General features: G+C 53.5%; 2 protein-coding genes across 4 annotated transcripts in view; one reads left to right on the forward strand and one right to left on the reverse strand.

The window, feature by feature from the left end:
- LIMK2 (LIM domain kinase 2) overlaps nucleotides 1-5,137 on the forward strand; it is a 54,761-nt gene extending 49,624 nt beyond the window's left edge. For all 3 annotated transcript variants that reach the window (XM_060119484.1, XM_060119486.1, XM_060119485.1), the window contains 3 exons: nucleotides 237-292; nucleotides 1,357-1,514; nucleotides 3,338-5,137. In XM_060119484.1, coding sequence (XP_059975467.1) covers nucleotides 237-292; nucleotides 1,357-1,514; nucleotides 3,338-3,482 — 359 coding nt within the window. In that variant the 3' untranslated portion in view covers nucleotides 3,483-5,137. The remainder of the gene's footprint in view (nucleotides 1-236; nucleotides 293-1,356; nucleotides 1,515-3,337) is intronic.
- Nucleotides 5,138-6,338: 1,201 nt separating this feature from the next.
- On the reverse strand, nucleotides 6,339-17,363 carry PIK3IP1 (phosphoinositide-3-kinase interacting protein 1). Its single transcript, XM_060118696.1, has 6 exons — nucleotides 17,116-17,363; nucleotides 16,063-16,179; nucleotides 15,853-15,972; nucleotides 14,767-14,967; nucleotides 14,588-14,666; nucleotides 6,339-7,949 (listed from the first exon to the last, which is right to left on the reverse strand). Exons 1-6 carry the CDS (start codon nucleotides 17,186-17,188, stop codon nucleotides 7,745-7,747), a joined length of 795 nt encoding a protein of 264 aa, XP_059974679.1. The 5' UTR covers nucleotides 17,189-17,363; the 3' UTR covers nucleotides 6,339-7,744.
- Between the last annotated feature and the right edge of the window lie 16 nt (nucleotides 17,364-17,379).

The raw sequence follows: 17,379 nt of genomic DNA on the forward strand, positions 1-17,379 counted from the left end.
ACTATCCAATGCAGTTTCATCCTGGGCAGTGTTGTTTCTCAAGATCTCTCTAAGGCAGCCCACCCAGGACTGAGGAAAGGTGATTTTCAGATGGTGTCTATCCAGGGCAGCCTTGGGGCATCCCCACAGAACCTATTCTAACCCTGTTTCTTGGCTGTAGCCTGACCTGGCTCTAGACTCAGTGCAGAGCAGAGAAGGGACTAAACCTAATAGCCTGCTCTCCTGTGTTCCCCAAGGAAAGAGCTACGACGAGACCGTGGATGTCTTCTCTTTTGGGATCGTCCTCTGTGAGGTGAGCTCCGGCACGGAGGCCGGGCCTGAGGCAGCAGGCCCAGCAGCTCAGCCCCCTGGTCAGAACCGGGGCTCCTCCTCCTCCTAAGATGAGTAGCTGCCATAAAATCAACACCAGTGGAGGCTTGTGTAGTTTATCACAGATCTGTTGACACCTTCGAGTCTCATTGGTGCCGTGAGAAGGATTGGGCCGGGCTTATTCAGGTGAGGAAGCTGAGGCTCAGAAAGGGGCAGTGGCTTGCTCTTGGTCACACGGCCAGTAAGGGGGTGGGCAGGACACGAAACTTCACCAGGAAGGGCAGGAGGTTGTCCTTCTAGCTCTTGGGCCAGATGTAGCCTTTCCCTCTGTGCCACCTTCCCCAGGCACTCGTGCTGCCCCCACCCTCAGCCCAACAAGGAGAAGCAGCCACTCCAGGAAGCGCTGGCCCGTGTGGCACATCACTGGGCTCTGTGGGGTGCAGAGTGAGTCACGGAAAGAGTCCTGCCCTCAGGAGCTTAGCTCAGTCTGTCTTGAAGCATTGAGTCGAGTACATACATTCAAAGGCTTCTGTGCTTCCTACGGAGTGAGATGTGGTAGAGGAGACAAGAGGGACGGTTGGAATGATGAAGGAAGGTTTTTAAAAATATTGTTCTCTAACAGAGATCACTTGAGCACCTACTATGTACAAAGCACTGGTCTGGCGCCAAAGGGTTTCAGACTTGAATCAGACCCAGCGCCAACCTTCTCAGGGCCTAAACTCTGACAGGGGACACAGACAGAAGGGGACAGAGCAGGGCAGGGTCGGGTGTGTAGAAGCTGCCCTTCCAGAGGCCAGTTGGGAATATTGTGCTTCTGCTGCAGTGAGGCCTCTTCCAAACCCTCCTCAGTAACCACACTCTCAGTCGAGAGACAAGTCTGGATTAGCAAGATTTGGAGAAACGGGGGAGGTGGAGCCCTCCAAGCTCGGTTTTTACCTCCCTCTTCTGACCATCCTTCCTGTCCTGTCCACACACCAGCATGGCCCTCCCCTGCCATGCGGCTGCACGTCAGCAGCCCATTCCTGACCACTGTCTTCCCACCTGCAGATCATCGGGCAGGTGTATGCAGATCCTGATTGCCTGCCCCGAACACTGGACTTCGGCCTCAACGTGAAGCTCTTCTGGGAGAAGTTTGTCCCCACGGACTGCCCCCCAGCCTTCTTCCCCCTGGCCGCCATCTGCTGTAGACTGGAGCCCGAGAGCAGGTTGGTATCCGCTCCTGTCCCCCAACCCGCATGGTCCTGGGATGCTCGCCCCTGCCTTCAGCCATCCCCAAGCCCTTCCCAGGAACTGGGGTGGCAAAAGCCTTGAGTTCGAGGATGGCTGTCGACCACCAAAGCCGCCTGACAACCCTGACATGCCAGTCGAGGGGACGGGAGACGGTATCATAGCAAGTGACCTGGATATAACCCAGAGACAGCTGTTAAAAGAAACTTTTAACAGCAGGAAATTCACCCAAACCTACACCATGCTAACAGCATAAGTGTCTCCATGTTTCCATATTCCCACGTCCATGTCCAAATACATATGTTTTGTACATTTATAATGTCAAATAGAGAAAAGTTTTACATTTTGCTCTGCATTTTGTCACTACCCAGTATTCCAGATTATCATTTTTGTTGACTGTGAAATTCACTAGGAGACTATGAACACATAATATATATAATGTAGATGTTCAGGTTTTTCCAGTTTCTCCTTACGATAGGTGTTACTACTGTGAGCATCTTTATGCGTTTAGCCATTTTCTTCCTTTAAAGAAATCTTTTAAAATTACCTTTATTCTTCTCAGGTTATAGCTTTCATTATTACCAAAGTTATTCTGAGTCTTTTTAAGTTCATGCATTAGAAAACTAGAACCTTTGTGCTTCTGCTATCAAAAATTATGTTTCTTTTAAAAAACAAATTCAAACATTACCAAAATATATAGGACAGGAAGTATACGTTTTCTATAATCTCCTGAGCAGTGTGCCCCTCAGCACTCCCCACTCCCCAGCTCCATCCCCGCCCCAAGATAACCAGTTGGTACATAACCTTTATTTTTAAATGATTTCCGAAGGTCCAGTTTAGACTTGGGATTTGCTGGTGGGAGGCTCTGAATCTTGTTCCTTCATGGACCAAAGGACCAAAATCCTTCAGTCACACCAGAACAAGAGGATGAGAAGAAAATGTTAAGCCACACAATATTCGTTTGCTAATATCCCTTCTCAGTCATTCTAAATGTCTGTCTTTAATTCAGACAATATTACTGAGTGCCTACCACGTGCCAGATGCTGTGCTCATAAGCTCTGGGATGCTGCAGTGAACAAAACCAAGGGGCCTGCCCTCCGGGGACTCACATTCTAACAAGGGGAAGTGATAAACAATAGATATGACAAACTGTGTTGCATATGAGGAAGTGACAGATGCTATGGAAAAAGGGGTCAAGCCGAGGAAAGAGGATTGTTTAGGGTGCAAGTTATAATTTTTAACACGGTGATAGAGTAGGCCTTGCCAAGAAGGTGACAAGATATCTAAGCAGAATCAAGGAGGAGGTGGGAGAGTAAGCCTGAGGTGTCGGGTTTCAGGGCAGCTGAGCTGTCTCCAGGGCACTAGGAGCCGGGAGTTCGCTTTACTCCTTGGGAAGGGCTACCAGAGTCTATGAAGTGCCCCTCCCGGGGCAGATCCATTGATGTGGAAACAGTCTGAGGACTGGAAAGGATCTTTAAAAGGGTACTTAGTCCAGTCCCACCTGTGATGGTTGCATTTTCTCCAAGACCTGGGATGGTCTTTTTTTCTCCTGGACTTGCTTTTTCTGAGCTGCCAGACCAGCCTTCTCCCAGTGTTATTATCTCTCACCTTTACAGCAACATCCTACGCAGTTACACGACCCCTGTTTCCCACAGAGGTACACCAAGGTTAAGGGGCTTGCCCAAGGTCAGACACCCAGGAAGCAGTGGAGCCGCAGGCTTGGGTGCCTTCTATGCCACCCTTTCTCTCCCCCCGCCACCACCCCCGTATCTCACCTGTCTCCAACTCCTTTTCTTTCTAGACCAGCATTCTCCAAACTGGAGGACTCCTTTGAGGCCCTCTCCCTGTACCTTGGGGACCTGGGCATCCCGCTGCCTGCAGAGCTGGAGGAGCTGGACCACACTGTGACCGTGCAATATGGCCTGACCCGGGACTCGCCCCCCTAGCCCCGGCCCAGCCCCCTGCGGGGGGGCGTTCCACAGCCAGCACTGCCCCCTCTGCGCCCCATCCCTGCTGTGGGCAGGGCCTTCCGTGCTTCCTGTGGATTGGCAGCTTGTTTAGAAGCAGAACCGGCCGTCCCTACTACCTCCCCAGGAGGCGAGCGTGTGCAGCACCGGGGAAGCCACCTCCACAGGCTCTGGGGCCTGGTTACTGTCTGTAAATCCAACACTCGCCTGAAAGCTGTGAAGAAGAAAACAAACTAACAAACAAAAAAAAAGCCTGGTCCCCGTGCCAGGAGGAATCTGTTACTCATGACCACGCGGGAACTCCCTGGCAGTGGATTCCGGGAGGCTCTTGCTTACACTAATCATTGTGACCTGGACCTGCTGGGCAGGATCCCAGGTGCACCTGCCTGTGGGCTCTGAAGCCTCTGGTCCAGCTGGTGCAGAAGGACTTCTCATGGGAGCGTGACGGAGTGAGCGGCCATCCAAGGATGTGAAGTGACAGTGGTGCTACCCCCTTCCGCGCCACATCCCGCCCTCCCCTGGGCAGGGTCAAGGGAGTAGGTTTTGAAGGGTCCCTTAGTCGGTTTGTAGTGGGTCCGGCCAGGAGTCAGGGGAAAGGCTGGTTTCTGTTCACCTCCTGGGCCCAGGGGCCACATCAGCTTGAGGGGGAGCTTCCCCCCGTGTTCTCAAACTGAGCTGCTGGAGACTGGCTGGGAACTTCCTTTCTGCCTCCCACAAGCAGTCAGCCACAAGTGCAGGAAGAGGCTGGGGCTGGAAGGAAAGAGGCCCTGCCCACTAGAAAGCTCTAGTATCCTGGCTGCTGTCACTCACACGCTGGTGGGCACCTCAGGAGCCTGGGATTTTGCTAGGTGGGTTCTGGAGGACAGTGTGGCTGGTCGCAGGCCCAGAGTATGGGGCGGGGTGCTGGGAATCTCAGCAGTCTCCCGGCCCTGTCCTTGTGGCAGCCGATGCTCACCCCTCACTGTGCCTGATCCAGGCAGCAGCTTGGGTGGCAAGAGGTGGTGGCAGAGTCCCAGAGCGGAGGTGCTGGGGGGGACATCTCCCCGAGCCGGGCTCTCTGGCTTCTACCTCCTATGTTGGCTGGCCCAGCCCATGAGCTCCTGGCCCCAACCTCCTGAGCCACAGCTCACAGCTGTGGGTGCTGAAAAGCCCAGGGGACACCCTCTATCCTGGCTTCCAGAGCTGGGGTGGGGGTCTTGAACACAGGTAGATTTGCCTCCCCGTAAGTGTGACCTTGCCCCATATTTAACAGATTAGGAGTGGGTTTGGGATCTTACTGCAATGGTGGTTATATTGGGGGTGGGGGGAGGAGGCGGGTGGGAGTGATGAAGGAGAACGGTTGCTGTTCAGACTATCTTGTTATATCTGTGGGGTGTTATGTGAAATGCTGTACATAGACCTGATGAGTTGTGGGACTAGATGTCACCTCTGGCCAGAGTTTCCTTGCTGTCTAGACCATACTTAAGTGTGGAGTGTGCAGGTTCGCTGTAGGGTTGAGCCCTGGGCTCCCGGCAGCAGGAAGGCCAGCATTGTTTGGCTGGTGGTGCCTCAGTGGTCCCCACAAGTGTGTGGGGGGGTGGGCCCAAGTGGGGCCATCGAGCAGACCAAATAAATTAAGGAGTTAACATAACCGACGATGCTGAGAGTGAGAAAGTGACTTGCGGCCTGGTTCAGGGAGATGCACGTGGAGGGTGTGCTGGCCACTTTGACCCCACGGCAGGGACTTCTCGTGCCCCCCACCTCTGATTCCCCTCCTTACACAGACACCAGCCTGCTCCAGAGAACATGCACGACCCACCTGAGGCAGCCCCGGCCTTGCAGCAGGTCTGACTCTCACCTCCTGGCTAAGTCATCCCTTCAGGGCCATATGCCGCTGCCCTCTGAAATCTGTGTGCTCCCATAGCCAGGCTATCCTGGAGTCCTCTCTGCAGGGCTGGGTGCCACCTTCATTAAGGGAAGAAATGCATGCAAGTCACCCCCACCACTGGTGTTTCCCTGCAAGTGCTCAAGGGGAGACCTGTTTCTCGCTTCTGCACATGGGGTCTGTCATGGAGGGTGACGGCTGGGCAAGATGTTGCGATCTGGCTTGTAGGATCCCGGGCACACTAGGCATCCACATTACCCAAAGGTGATTTCTCCAAAAGCTGGAGTCCAACTGAAGGGCAGGATCTGGTTCCTGGAAAAACTGATGCTCTAGGGTGCCCCTTGCTTCTAGAAGTATAGAGCAGTGTCTGGGTATGGGCAGAGGTCACCCTAAGTGTTCCGAGAGGCTGAGAACCTACTGCTAAATCCCTGCTAAAAAGCCCAATGAACTCCCGTTGGTAGCTTCTTCTGGAGCCCTAGGAGTCACCCCCACAGGGACCTTCCACAGCCCAGAGCTGCTCCTGGGAGCCCGGAGACTCTTTCCCCATCTGCACACCTATCCCTCCTTCGGCTGCTACAGCACCACCACCCACCACCCCGTCTCCAGCCCCTGCCAGGGGCTGCCTGGATGTTCGTTTTAACTATCTCCACCTCGGAAAGAATGCTGACAGAGGATTTGCAGTGACCAGCCTCCTTTGGGATGCCACACACCCTCTTTCCTGCAGCTTCGACCTGAAAAGCTCCTGATGGTGACGCCCAAACACAGAGGCTGCAGTTCCCAACCATCCAGCTGCTGCCACCTCCTAGATGCAGGGCCCGAGTGAAGGACAGAGCCAGAGCTTGCCGTGCAGGTGTTGACAAGGTAACCAAAAACTTGCCAACTTCTGGGAGAAGGGTCCTGATACCCCACAAAAACGTGGCAATATGGAGTCGTCTTTTTTTTTTTTTTATTTTATAAGTCAAATGCAGAGCAATTTCCTGCACTTTATAGGCAGGTGTCAGAATGAGGTATATAAAACATGTACACAGAGAAATGCTTTTATAGAAAAGTAGAAACCAGTAATGTTCTCTTCTGCATCACTACCAACGAGGGACAACCTGAGGCCTAGGTCCCCTCAGCAGATCACTTCCAGGAACAGCCTGCTGGAGAGTCTGGGCCCCACTAACCCCTCTCCATGTGAGGCAGTGGCAGGGCTTTGGGAAGGAAGCTCTGTGGACGGGAAGCAGTGCTAAGGCCTCTGAGTGTGATATCAGGGCCTCAGGGCTGGCCGTGCTGGTAGCTTCCTCTGTGACCCTGAATGTCAGTTTCCACTTCTGGCCCCTGTCCAAAAGGCTTCGGGAACCCTAAGGTCCCTTCCAATGGTTCTATGATTATTTTACAAGTTAGGGGTTGTGGCCCTCACCCTATTGACCCCACAGGAAGGCGCTGGCCTGGAGGCTACAGAGCCACCTGCAGATTTGGGCCTAGGCAGGTGCCAAGTCCTGAAGCCCCCTCCATCACCCTGCCTCCGAGTGGGTTTCCAGGTTAACCTCTCAGAAGCAGTTCACAAGGCCTCACCCACAGTGTCATTCCCGCAGGTTAGCTGGCTGCTGTCTCACCCCTGAAGAATGAAAGGTCACTGTCCACCCTGAAGAGAGACCGTCTGGGGCACCCCAGGTCCACTTGGGTCCTGTGGCCTGAGGCAGCTGCAGATCCTTCTTTACCCTCTTCCTAAGTGGAATGTTCAGTGCGATTCTTCCCTTCCTTTCCTTTCAAAACAGGAAGAGTCCCTGGGCCCAGCCCACGGTTGTCAAGGCACATCACTGCCAGCAGCCCCCCGCCTAGATCCCGTTCTCAACCCACAGTTCTGACTTTCGTACAGACTCATTTCCATTTCTCAGAGGTCTGCAGGGAATTGCATCCCAAATATTTAAAAAACTAAATATCTTTTTTAAACACCGCCTCTCGACCTACATGACCTGAACTGTGAATAACAGTGTGTACCACTCAAGCCCAAGGAGAACACATGAGGAGGCAGAGGCTGAGGCCATCTTGGACAATAAAGCACAGAGGAGCTGGGGGAGCTCCCTGTCCATGCCTGGTTCAGTTCCAGGGCACTGGAAACCCCTGTTGGCAGCACTGCTGCGGGGACTGCCGCTCCCTCCATCCATGGGCAAAATCCTGCTCCATGGGATGGAGAAACAGCATTGGTAGGACCCCACCCAGCCTCACCCTCAGCCCACAGTGCCACCTGCTTGTCTTAGGATTCACCAAAAACAAACCAAAAAAATAAGTGGGGGTTTTTTAACCACAACAAAAAGTGTAGATCCTCCCAGCTGTAGGTGGGTAGGCGGTCCTGCACCAGTGTCTGCATGGGCTCCTGCCCATCATGGGGGACTCAGGCGCCTGGAGTGCCCGCCTGGCCCATGAGGGGGGCACTGCCCTCTTGAAGGTCAACTGGAGTCTGGCTGGCGTGGACCACAATGGTCTTCTCATCCACGATCTCACAGGTGGGGTTGGTGAAGGCAGACAAGGGCAGGGTGATTCGTTGCATCTCCCTCTCACACACCTTCCGTTCATGCTGCTCTTTCAGGTCCTTGCCCCTGGTAGGAGAAGAGGGAAGCGTTCAGGCTGTGCCTCCTGCACGGCTCTGCTCCTAAGGTGGCATCTTGAGGCCCAGCAGGGGCAGGGGCTGGCCATGGTCACAGCCAGTCAGTGGCTCATGGCCTAGATTTCTGTTCTGCCAGACTGCCTTAACTCAGCAAGGAGCCCCTAAACCTCATCTGCATGAACCTCACACAGCTGCGGTGGGGCTCAATGAAGATACTGTGTAGGAAAGAGACTCTTAAAGCAAGGTGGAGTTTTGCTTTTTCAGCCCAAGGTGCCACAAGACCCAGAGAATTTTCAGCCCTCACCTATAAAATTGTCCAGAAAACTGACCTGACTAGCCTGTTCTGAGACATCTTATTCAAAATTTCCAGAATTTCACAGAAGCTGTGAGCCCTGGCTAGAAACAGGGATCATGCAGGGGCCAAAAAGGACTCTGAGGGCTGCTCAGGTCAATGGGAGACAATGACCATGGGACCCTGAGTTTTCACAAGCCTTCCAATTCTCATGGTGCTCAGTGACCCAATCAGGCCCTGGTATTGCCCCATTTCACTCACATGAAGTGCTCGCTCCATGCTAAGAGCTTTACGAGTGTTACCTCACTTCATTCTGAACCCTAACGATTAGGTATTATCATTCATTTTATAGATGAGGAAATAAGTCCAGAGAAACTGAACTCTCCGAATGACATGGTGGGCTCAAACCCAAGTCTGTCAGACTCAGGCTGATGCTCAAGAGAAGTTCTGACCCGATCAGGGTCACCCCCAAAGAAACAGTGGGGCAGGGACTCACCCACCCAGTCTTCCAGCTGCACATGTTCTGCCCACCCCATGGGACCAGGCCACCCCCACTGCAAGCCAAAGGGCTTGGTGTGTGCCTAGCACACTGCACACCAGAACCAGCCCCCAGCACACAGGTCAGCATCGTCTGACACAGCAACTAGACACATGGGCTCAGCTGTCAGAGGAAATCTTCCCGGAAGGAGCCCACCCCAAAGAGGCCTTGAAACAAGTAGCCAATGGATGACTTGGTGCAGCAACACAGGCCTGTTTCAAACTCCCTGGGGAGACGGCCAAGATCAGATGGATTACACAGCCATCACCATGTGAGGTGCGATGACAAAAGTGTCCAGAGACTGGAGAGTAACACTGAGAAAACAGCAGGGGCTGGACAGGGAAGAGCTGGCACAGGTACCTCATAACTGTTTTTAAATAAACCAGTTGTCTGTACTTGGGGCAGCCCAGCCTTGGCTGTGTGACACTTGGCCTCGGGGAGCCTTGGTTTCCTCATCTGTGAAATGGGGATAATATCTGCCTCCAAATAAGATAATGGATGGGAAAGCATTTCAAAAACAGTGGAACTGCTGTAAAACTCATAGGAGGCTGTTATGATTTGCCCTGACTTGACTCACCAAGCAACGTTATCTTAATCTGGGTTCCCAAGGGAACTCTCCTACTGACCAGCCAAGGTGAGTATTATTTGTGTGACCTCAGCCACTCTCCTTCTCTTGGGGCCTTCATTTCATCATCTGTAAAACAGGGAGTTGGACTTGATAACCTCCACGGACCCTAACATTCTGTGAGATCCCACACATGAGATGTGCCCTGACTCCCTATTTCTCACTGTAAGGTCACAGAAGGCAAACCTGTAAGCTCATCTCCCTGATTCACCCTGGGTGGCCAAGTTTCTGAATGTGTAAGCCTGCAGCTCCTATGCATCCTCATCAGGCTCTGTACTGGACACCACCAACCCCCGCAGCAGAGGACCTCCCAGAGCACCCAGAGGGGCCATGAAGGGCCATGAGGACAGGGCGGTCTGGACCAAGTGCATCCCCACTCACAGGCTGAGATTCACTTTGCCCCTGGGCACTGCTCATTGGTTACAGCTGCGGCCGCATCAAAGAAAACACCTACCTCTGTAATAAAACAAAATGCTAGATTCTTCAAGTCTGCCCGTGTAGGGAGAAACTTGGAAGGTCTGGGTTTAATTTTATTAAGGGAGCCCCCAAGCCAGCAGAAGACCAAAAGGCCAATTACAAAAGAAGCAGAGTATGTGCCAAGAGTCTTGGGCCAGGCCTGAATTTCAAAATCTAAGGGGCTGGAGGAAGAGGGAAAGCAGGAACTCATGCTTCCTGAGGACCCACTAAGGTGCCAGGAAATGGCCTTCCCATCATCCAGCATGAGAAGAGCTACCTATGCACCTACTGGATGTCACACACTTTATACATGTACCATCTTTTTTCAATTTCCACCCAACTTTGCAAGACTGTAAATATCACCCACATTTTATAGAAGAAAGTGAGGCTTTGGAGTCTGACTCCAAAGCCCTGTTTTCCTCAGCTACCTCCTTTATCAAGCATCTAGCTGTGGTCAGCCGAGCTGTTGATAATGGTCAGGCTGCATCATACACAAGTCTTTAGGGCAGGGGTGGGGTCCCCAACCCCCAGGCCGTGGACTGGTATGGTCTGTGGCCTGTTAGGAACGGGGCCACACAGCAGGAGGTGAGCGGCGGGCAAATGAGCGGAAGCTTCATCTGCCACTCCCCATCGCTTGCATTACCGCCCGAACCATCGCCCCCCACTCCACCCCCGTCTGTGGGAAAACTGTCTTCCATGAAACCGGTCCCTGGTGCCAAAAAGGTTGGGTACTGCTGCTTTAGGGGGAAAAAATCAATTTGGATTAATGGGGCAGAGCCGGGCTGGAAGAGCAGCCAAGGGTAATGAAGGAAGCAGGTGCTGGGACTCATCTGGATGACAGTGTCTTCCATTTAGAAGCCTCAAAACACACCCAACCCCACGTGCCTCCTGTTAATGGTACCTTTGAGTCCTGGAGGTGCGGTGGCTGCCCCCAGCCCCTTCTGAGGTCTGAGAGAGGCCAGCAGGCCTGCTGCACTGACCACCAGGTGGCTCAGCCCCTTCTCACCACCTTTTAGGGGTAGGGGGGGCAGCCAGGCTGTTGTCTGGCAGCCAGGAAAGAACAAAAGACTTACTCACTGACTCAGCTCCTCTCTTAAGCAGGCAGAGTGGGGTTGACTTACAGTTTTTCCCTTGCCTTTGTATCAGAAAATAAATACTCCATCCAGAGCCAGAGCACAGACGCTGCAGGGGCAGTGGCAGGGGCAGGAAGCTGCAGACTGGACACCTGAACCTCGTGGCCCAGACAACCAGGACAAAGACCCGCCAGACTGAGCCCTCACCGCCCCCACCAGCCGCCCTGCCTCCCCTGAGAGGAAGCCTGGTACCTGCCTGCCCCTCCCGGCCAGGGTAAAGCTCTCTCCCTGGCCTTTGTGGGGAGGGGGATAGGGGGGCTCATGGCTTGCAGTAATTCTATCCTGACTGCTCTGGGGCCAGGACCAGGAGCTGGGCTGGCCAGAGAGAGCAGGTGTGGACGGAGCTGCTGCCTGTGTCTGACATCCTCTTCGAGGGGGTAATTGGAGGCACCCGAGACCTCCTTCAGGTAACACGGGTTCCTTCAAATTATTATGTAACTCTGAGCCACTGCTCCCTTCTCAGTCAGAAGCGGTGCTGTGCCACACTGCTGCTCAGGACAAGTTCCTCAAGGCAGCTAAGGTTAGAAACACCAACTGTCTGCCCAAACTACACTAATTTCATCCTCACAACAAACCTATGCGGCATCTATTAGGATCTCTGTTTCAGAGATGGGAAGGCAGATGCAGAGAAGTTTAATCATTTATTCAAGCAAATGGTGGATTTGGGATTTGAACCCAGTATTGCCTGCAGCCACCACCAGGTAATATTGTCTTTTTTTAGGCAACGTTAGAGCTGAGAGTATCATCACTAACCTCCTGGCCCTATTTTACATATGAGGAAATCAGAGAAGGTAAATGACTTGTCCACTGTCACACCCAGAACTGGGTGTTCCAGAACTAGATCCTGGTTCTTTTAACTTTTAAACCCAGCTATTTTATTTTGAAAGTTCCAATTTTTCCTACTGTCCTATGCAATCCAATGCAAACTGGCATGAAGTTCCTGGGCCTCACTGGACTTTTGGGAGATACTGGCAATCCTTAGACACACGTTATTGGCTATGTAGCTTGGACACAGCACTTAACTTCTCTGGCTCTCAGCTCCTCACTGTAAAACGGTGTAAAAGTGGTCCTTCTAGTATGGTCCTGAGGCTTGGGTGTGATCATCAGGGAAGGGCATTCAGTGGGGCCTTGCTTATTAAGAAAGCATACAATAAATGCTGGCAGCTAGTGGTTATTTAACCTGATTGGTGTTGTACTGTTTACACATAATACTTAACGGTAATCTGGGGTGGGTATGTGTGTGTGTGTGGAGTGGGGATACAGCCCCGCTGAACAGACAAGAAACGGAGGTGCAGGGAAGTAGCAGGACCTGCGCTCAACAGCGCTTTCCAAAACACTCTGTTTTCTGACTCTGGGGAGAGATGGGGGCTGAGAGCTTGCCTCCAGCCCACATGCGGTTTCCTATTGTACAGTCTGTGCTCAGAGCACTTTTGCCAAGGGAAGGGGTGGTCCGATGGTTAGTGACGGGGAGTCTGGTGACTTGGTGCCTCGCCCTGAGTTTACAGGAAAATAAATACAAGGCCTTGGGGCAATCCTGTGACAGCCTGAAGGAACAAATCTAGAAGAAAAAGGCTTGGCTTCCTCATTGGGCCTGAGAACTAAGCTTGCAATTAAGGACGTTTAGCAGTCAGTTCACGCACCTGGAGGCCTGGACACTGTCACGGGATTGGAGGAGAGCCAACTGCTATCCAGTGGCTGAAGAAGGAGGAAATATTTCAACAGCTAGACTCAGCCAACACAGTTTGGGTCTGACTACGAACTGTAACCAGGGCCTCCCCATCATTTCCTCTGACTTTGTGAAATGACAAGCAGGTGCCCCTGGACCTGCCACATCAACCATCCCACTGAGGGCAGCAACCTTGCACTGGGAGTCAGGAGGCACTCTCAGGTCAATACTTCCCCTCTCTGAACCTGTGCTTCCTGAATCACAGACGATCAGAGAAGCATTGGGGTCCGGAGAGTGCTAGTGCAGTACCCACGTATTACAGAAAAGAAAAATAGCTATGGTTTATGGGCCAGGCAGTCGCATGCCTCAGCTACAGCAGTGCCCTGGAGTAGCAAACAGAAGCAACTTGCCCAAAGTCACACAGATCACTAGTTTGTGGTAGGGCTAAGACTTAACTCCACCAAATGCTAGGTGTGTGACCTCAAGCAAGGTACATATCCTCTCTTGCCTCAGTTTCCTAATCTGTAAACTGGGGGTAATAACAGCATTTACCTCATAAGGGGTGATTGCGAGGATTGAGTTAAAGTGTGCATATCATTTGAAGCAGTGCCTGGCCTCTGGTAAATGTTCGCTACTGCTGCTATTGTTGTTATTATTCTTACCCAACACTTCCCCTTTTCCATCTGTAAAATGAGGAGGCTGATTACATTGCCCTAAAGACACCTCAGTTTATTTAATGCTGGGTGACCCACTGGGGCTGTGGGCTCAGACGTGGTCTTCACCACTGGAAAATGCAGGCCACCACATCACTTCCCTTATAGGAAGCCTTCCCAGACCATAGAAAAGAAACATCACACATACTCTGGACCAGAAGTCAAATCCCCTGATTTTGCCCAAGATTTTGTAAATAATTTTCCCAGAGTTAGCCAGTGCTGTAAAAATGGGCATAACTCTGGCTTATCATCATGCATCCGTCACTGGCTTTGAGAGCCTTTTCCACATGGCATCTCAGGGGACCTCTCAAAATAAGCATTCCTCCTTCTGCCGTCCCAGCCACAGGTCATGTCCCTGAGTTTCCCAGGTAGCCTCTCTGGCTTTCTCATATGTGGTGTGGAGTAGCTAACAGACTCCTTATCCTCTTACTCACTTCCTTCCTCCTGTCCTAAAGGAGATCCCACTGCTTACGGCTCAGGACATTCAAGCCCCAACTGCAAAAGCAGTGGCTGGGAACTTTTTCGAGTAGCAGAATTTTATAACTCACAGAAAGAATTCAATCTCAGGGTCCCTGCAATGAGAGGCCAGCCTGATTTCTGCAGGGCCACTCACTTCCACACCAGGCACGCTGGATTAGACAGCAGGGAATGTGGTGTCAAAAGAGCTGGGTTTGAGGGCTTCCCTGGTGGCACAGTGGTTGAGAGTCCGCCTGCCGATGCAGGGGACACAGGGTCGTGCCCCGGTCCGGGAAGATCCCACATGCCGCGGAGCGGCTGGGCCCGTGAGCCATGGCCGCTGAGCCTGCGCGTCCGGAGCCTGTGCTCCGCAACGGGAGAGGCCACAACAGTGAGAGGCCCACGTTCCGCAAAAAAAAAAAAAAGAGCTGGGTTTGAATCCAGCCAGTCCCAGGCAGTATAACCTTGAGCAAGCTTACTTCACCTTTCTGATGAAGGCTTCCTCACCTGTAAAATGGGGAACAAGAGCCCCTACCTCAGGAGGCTTTTGGGTGAGGAGTAAAGGCACCAAAAGAAAGGGTTTGTCCAAGGTCACCTGGTAAAGACTAGAACCAAGTCTCTACATCTTGAGCTGGTTTTCCTCTTCCAACACCTCACTTCCTTTATGGGTAAGAATGCCACAAAGGAGTCTGCTTTGACTTTGTGGACCTTCCTCTCCTCTCTCAGAGAGCCCAGAAGAGAAGCTACTGACCTCTTGTAGGTGTAACCGAGGACGATGCCAGCTCCAATGCCGATGATGATCACCATCATGGTAAGGCCCAGCACATAGCCTGCCAAAGACAGGACACAAGGTATACCATTATCTCCACCCCAGATAATCAGCAAATATTTCTCAATAAATCCCACAAGAACAGGGGTGGGCAGTCATACCCAGGGTTCCCAGGTCCTTTTTCTCCTTGGAGTTCACCCGCACCCGCTGGCTGATCCCAATCACTGGCTGCACGGCAGCGGCCTCACTCTGGGCAGGCAGGGTGTTGGCAGGAGCAAACACCTGCACCTCATCTCCTCCTGGCACTTCAGACACCTCCTTGGTTTCTGTTGTAGAGGTTGGCAGGCCCTGGAAAGTGGTCTCTGGAGGTGAAGTGGGAAACAGCTCTCATCAGAAAGTGTCTTGAGTTTGGGGGGAGACGAGGGGGCCCACCTTAGAACGCACTTATTTCAAGACCTAGGGGCAAGACCAGGCCTAAGGGCTGCACCATAGCTGCGACGAGGCCAAGGTGAGGGGAAGGCTATGAGAAAGGGCCTCTCCTGCCTCCCACGTCTTCATATGCTCAAATCCTTGCCATCTTCCAAGGCCCAGCTCAGCTGCCACCTCCTCCAGGGGTCCCCCATCTATGCCAGGAAACAATCCATGACTCCTCTGAGCAGCTCAGGTTTGTTGAGCCCAAGCTTTATGCCAATCCCTATGTTATATGTTTACATATCCCATTTAATCCTAGAGAATCGTCTTGCTGCGCCGGGAGCCACAAGTCTGCACTATGGAGTCTAAGAAACTTGGATTGAAACCTGGACCCTGCCACTGCCTTTGGTAAATCGCTGAACTTCTCTTTGAGGCTCAGACCCCCCAAACTGGTTCTTAATGATGGGGGGAGGCTGCTGTGAGCAGAGTGCTTAGCACACAGCAGACGCTCCACAAGAGGTCAGTAAACGCCCAGGGTCTCACTAAGGGCGTGGACCCGAGACGCGCGACTCTGCGGCTCCCCAGGCCATGCAAGGGGCAGGGAGCTCGGCCGAGGGGTTGGGCCTCGCCGCCCACAGTTGTTTACTAGGCGCTCGCGGAGGATGAGCTCATTCCAGGCGGCGGCGCCGGCCAATGGGCTTCGGGCCCCGCGGCCTGGAGACAGCCCTGGCCAATCGGACGGCGCGGGGCGGGGCAGGGCCGGCCGGCGTCGCGCGGTCGCACGTGTGCTGCCGACTCTCTGGCTCCCCCCTGGGCGCGGGGTCCCGGGCGGGTACCTGGGCAGCGCAGGTCCTTGCAAGGCCGCTTCTCGGGAGCGCCGGCCTCGCCGCTGACGTAGCACCAGGGACCACGTGGGTCCTGGTCCGGGTTCCGGCAGTAGCTATGGTTGCCGGCGCCTGGGAGGGGAAAGAAGGCGCCATGGGCCGGGGCCGGGACGCAGCCGCCGCCCGCCCGCCCGAGGCCCGCCTCCCGGGATAGGCACTCACCCGACTCGGGGACAGATACCGGGCCGCTCTGCGCGTCCAGCCAGTTGAGACAGAGGAGGCCCGGTGCGGGAGAGGGCTGGTCAGCCCGGTACAGGTGGCCGTTGTCCCAGAAGCAGCCTGTGAGGAAGAGGAGTCCCCCGGACAGGACACTGAGTGGCGGGCAGGGGAGCCCGGGCCCATCCCAACTGGGAGACGCTACCCTCATGTGGAAAATCCCGCCTGCCTCGCAGGGTTGTGAGGGGCCGTCAAGAGAAGGGAGGGAGAGCGCGTGAAGAGCCCCCAGCCTGTGCCCGGCCCCCAACGCTCAGTGTTAGCTTTTTTTCTTTTTTTTCTTTCTGTTTCGTAAGCCGGAAAGCACTGCACAAGTGCAAGGGGTTGCTGCTCTGGAACTTGTGGCCAGTTTGCAGGAGGGTGCTGGGGAGCCCTGGGTTCAGGTCTCTCTGTGGAGACGGTGGGAGTTTTCGGTCGGTGGGCAGCCGGACCCGAAATCCATCCCTGTGTTGTCATTCCATGTTACATAAACTCTGGTGTTCCCTTCTCCGCGGATGTGGCCACACTTCCACAGGCAACACTCCCTCCCAAGAGAATTCTACAAAAGCCTTGATTCAGTCACGGAAAAGAGAGCCTCAGACAGAGGGAACCAGCCTCATCGCTGCCTGGATGTGACTCCAAACTCCCACTCCCCTCAGCAGGAGAGCCGCAGGAAGGGGCTGGGGGAGGAGGGCCTGCGCTCTGGTGACACCGTGCAAAGCCCCTGAAAAGAGCAGTACTTAGGAGTAGGGGAGATGAACCCCCAAGTTCCATCCACTCATGAGCCACAGGCAAGGAAAAGGAAAGAGAAAGTGGCTACTTGTCTTTGTTCTTAATGGCAAAGATGGAGCTGCAAGCTCCTGGCAGGGAAAGGAGAAAGGGGAAGAAAAAAAAAGGCTTTCATGGCACAACAGGAACCTGCTAAAAGCTTCGTTTCCTGTCATCTTCCTTCCTGCTTGGGAAATAGGGAGCTCTACCCTTTCTGCTTCATTAAGTTGCAGACAGGAAAGATAGTAATCTCACCTCCAGATCCATAGGCTTTTGCCAGGAGCATGTTGCTGAAGACGAGGATTGTTTGCAGCCAGGCCAACAGCATCCTCACCTCCTTCGTCCTGCAGGTGACTGACCAACCAGGGTCCAACCGGGGTCCCCTTGGCGGCGGCTCTGCCTCCCGTTCCCAGCCTTGCAGTCAGACCTGCCCTTGTTATGCTCTTCTGGTAAACAGCCTCTCTTTAGAACTGGGAGCTTCCCAGCCAGCTTGCTGCAGCGAGGTGGTGTTTTTTTTTT

This window comes from Mesoplodon densirostris, chromosome 15 (genome assembly GCF_025265405.1).
Source record: "Mesoplodon densirostris isolate mMesDen1 chromosome 15, mMesDen1 primary haplotype, whole genome shotgun sequence".
Taxonomy (NCBI): Eukaryota; Metazoa; Chordata; class Mammalia; order Artiodactyla; family Ziphiidae; genus Mesoplodon; species Mesoplodon densirostris.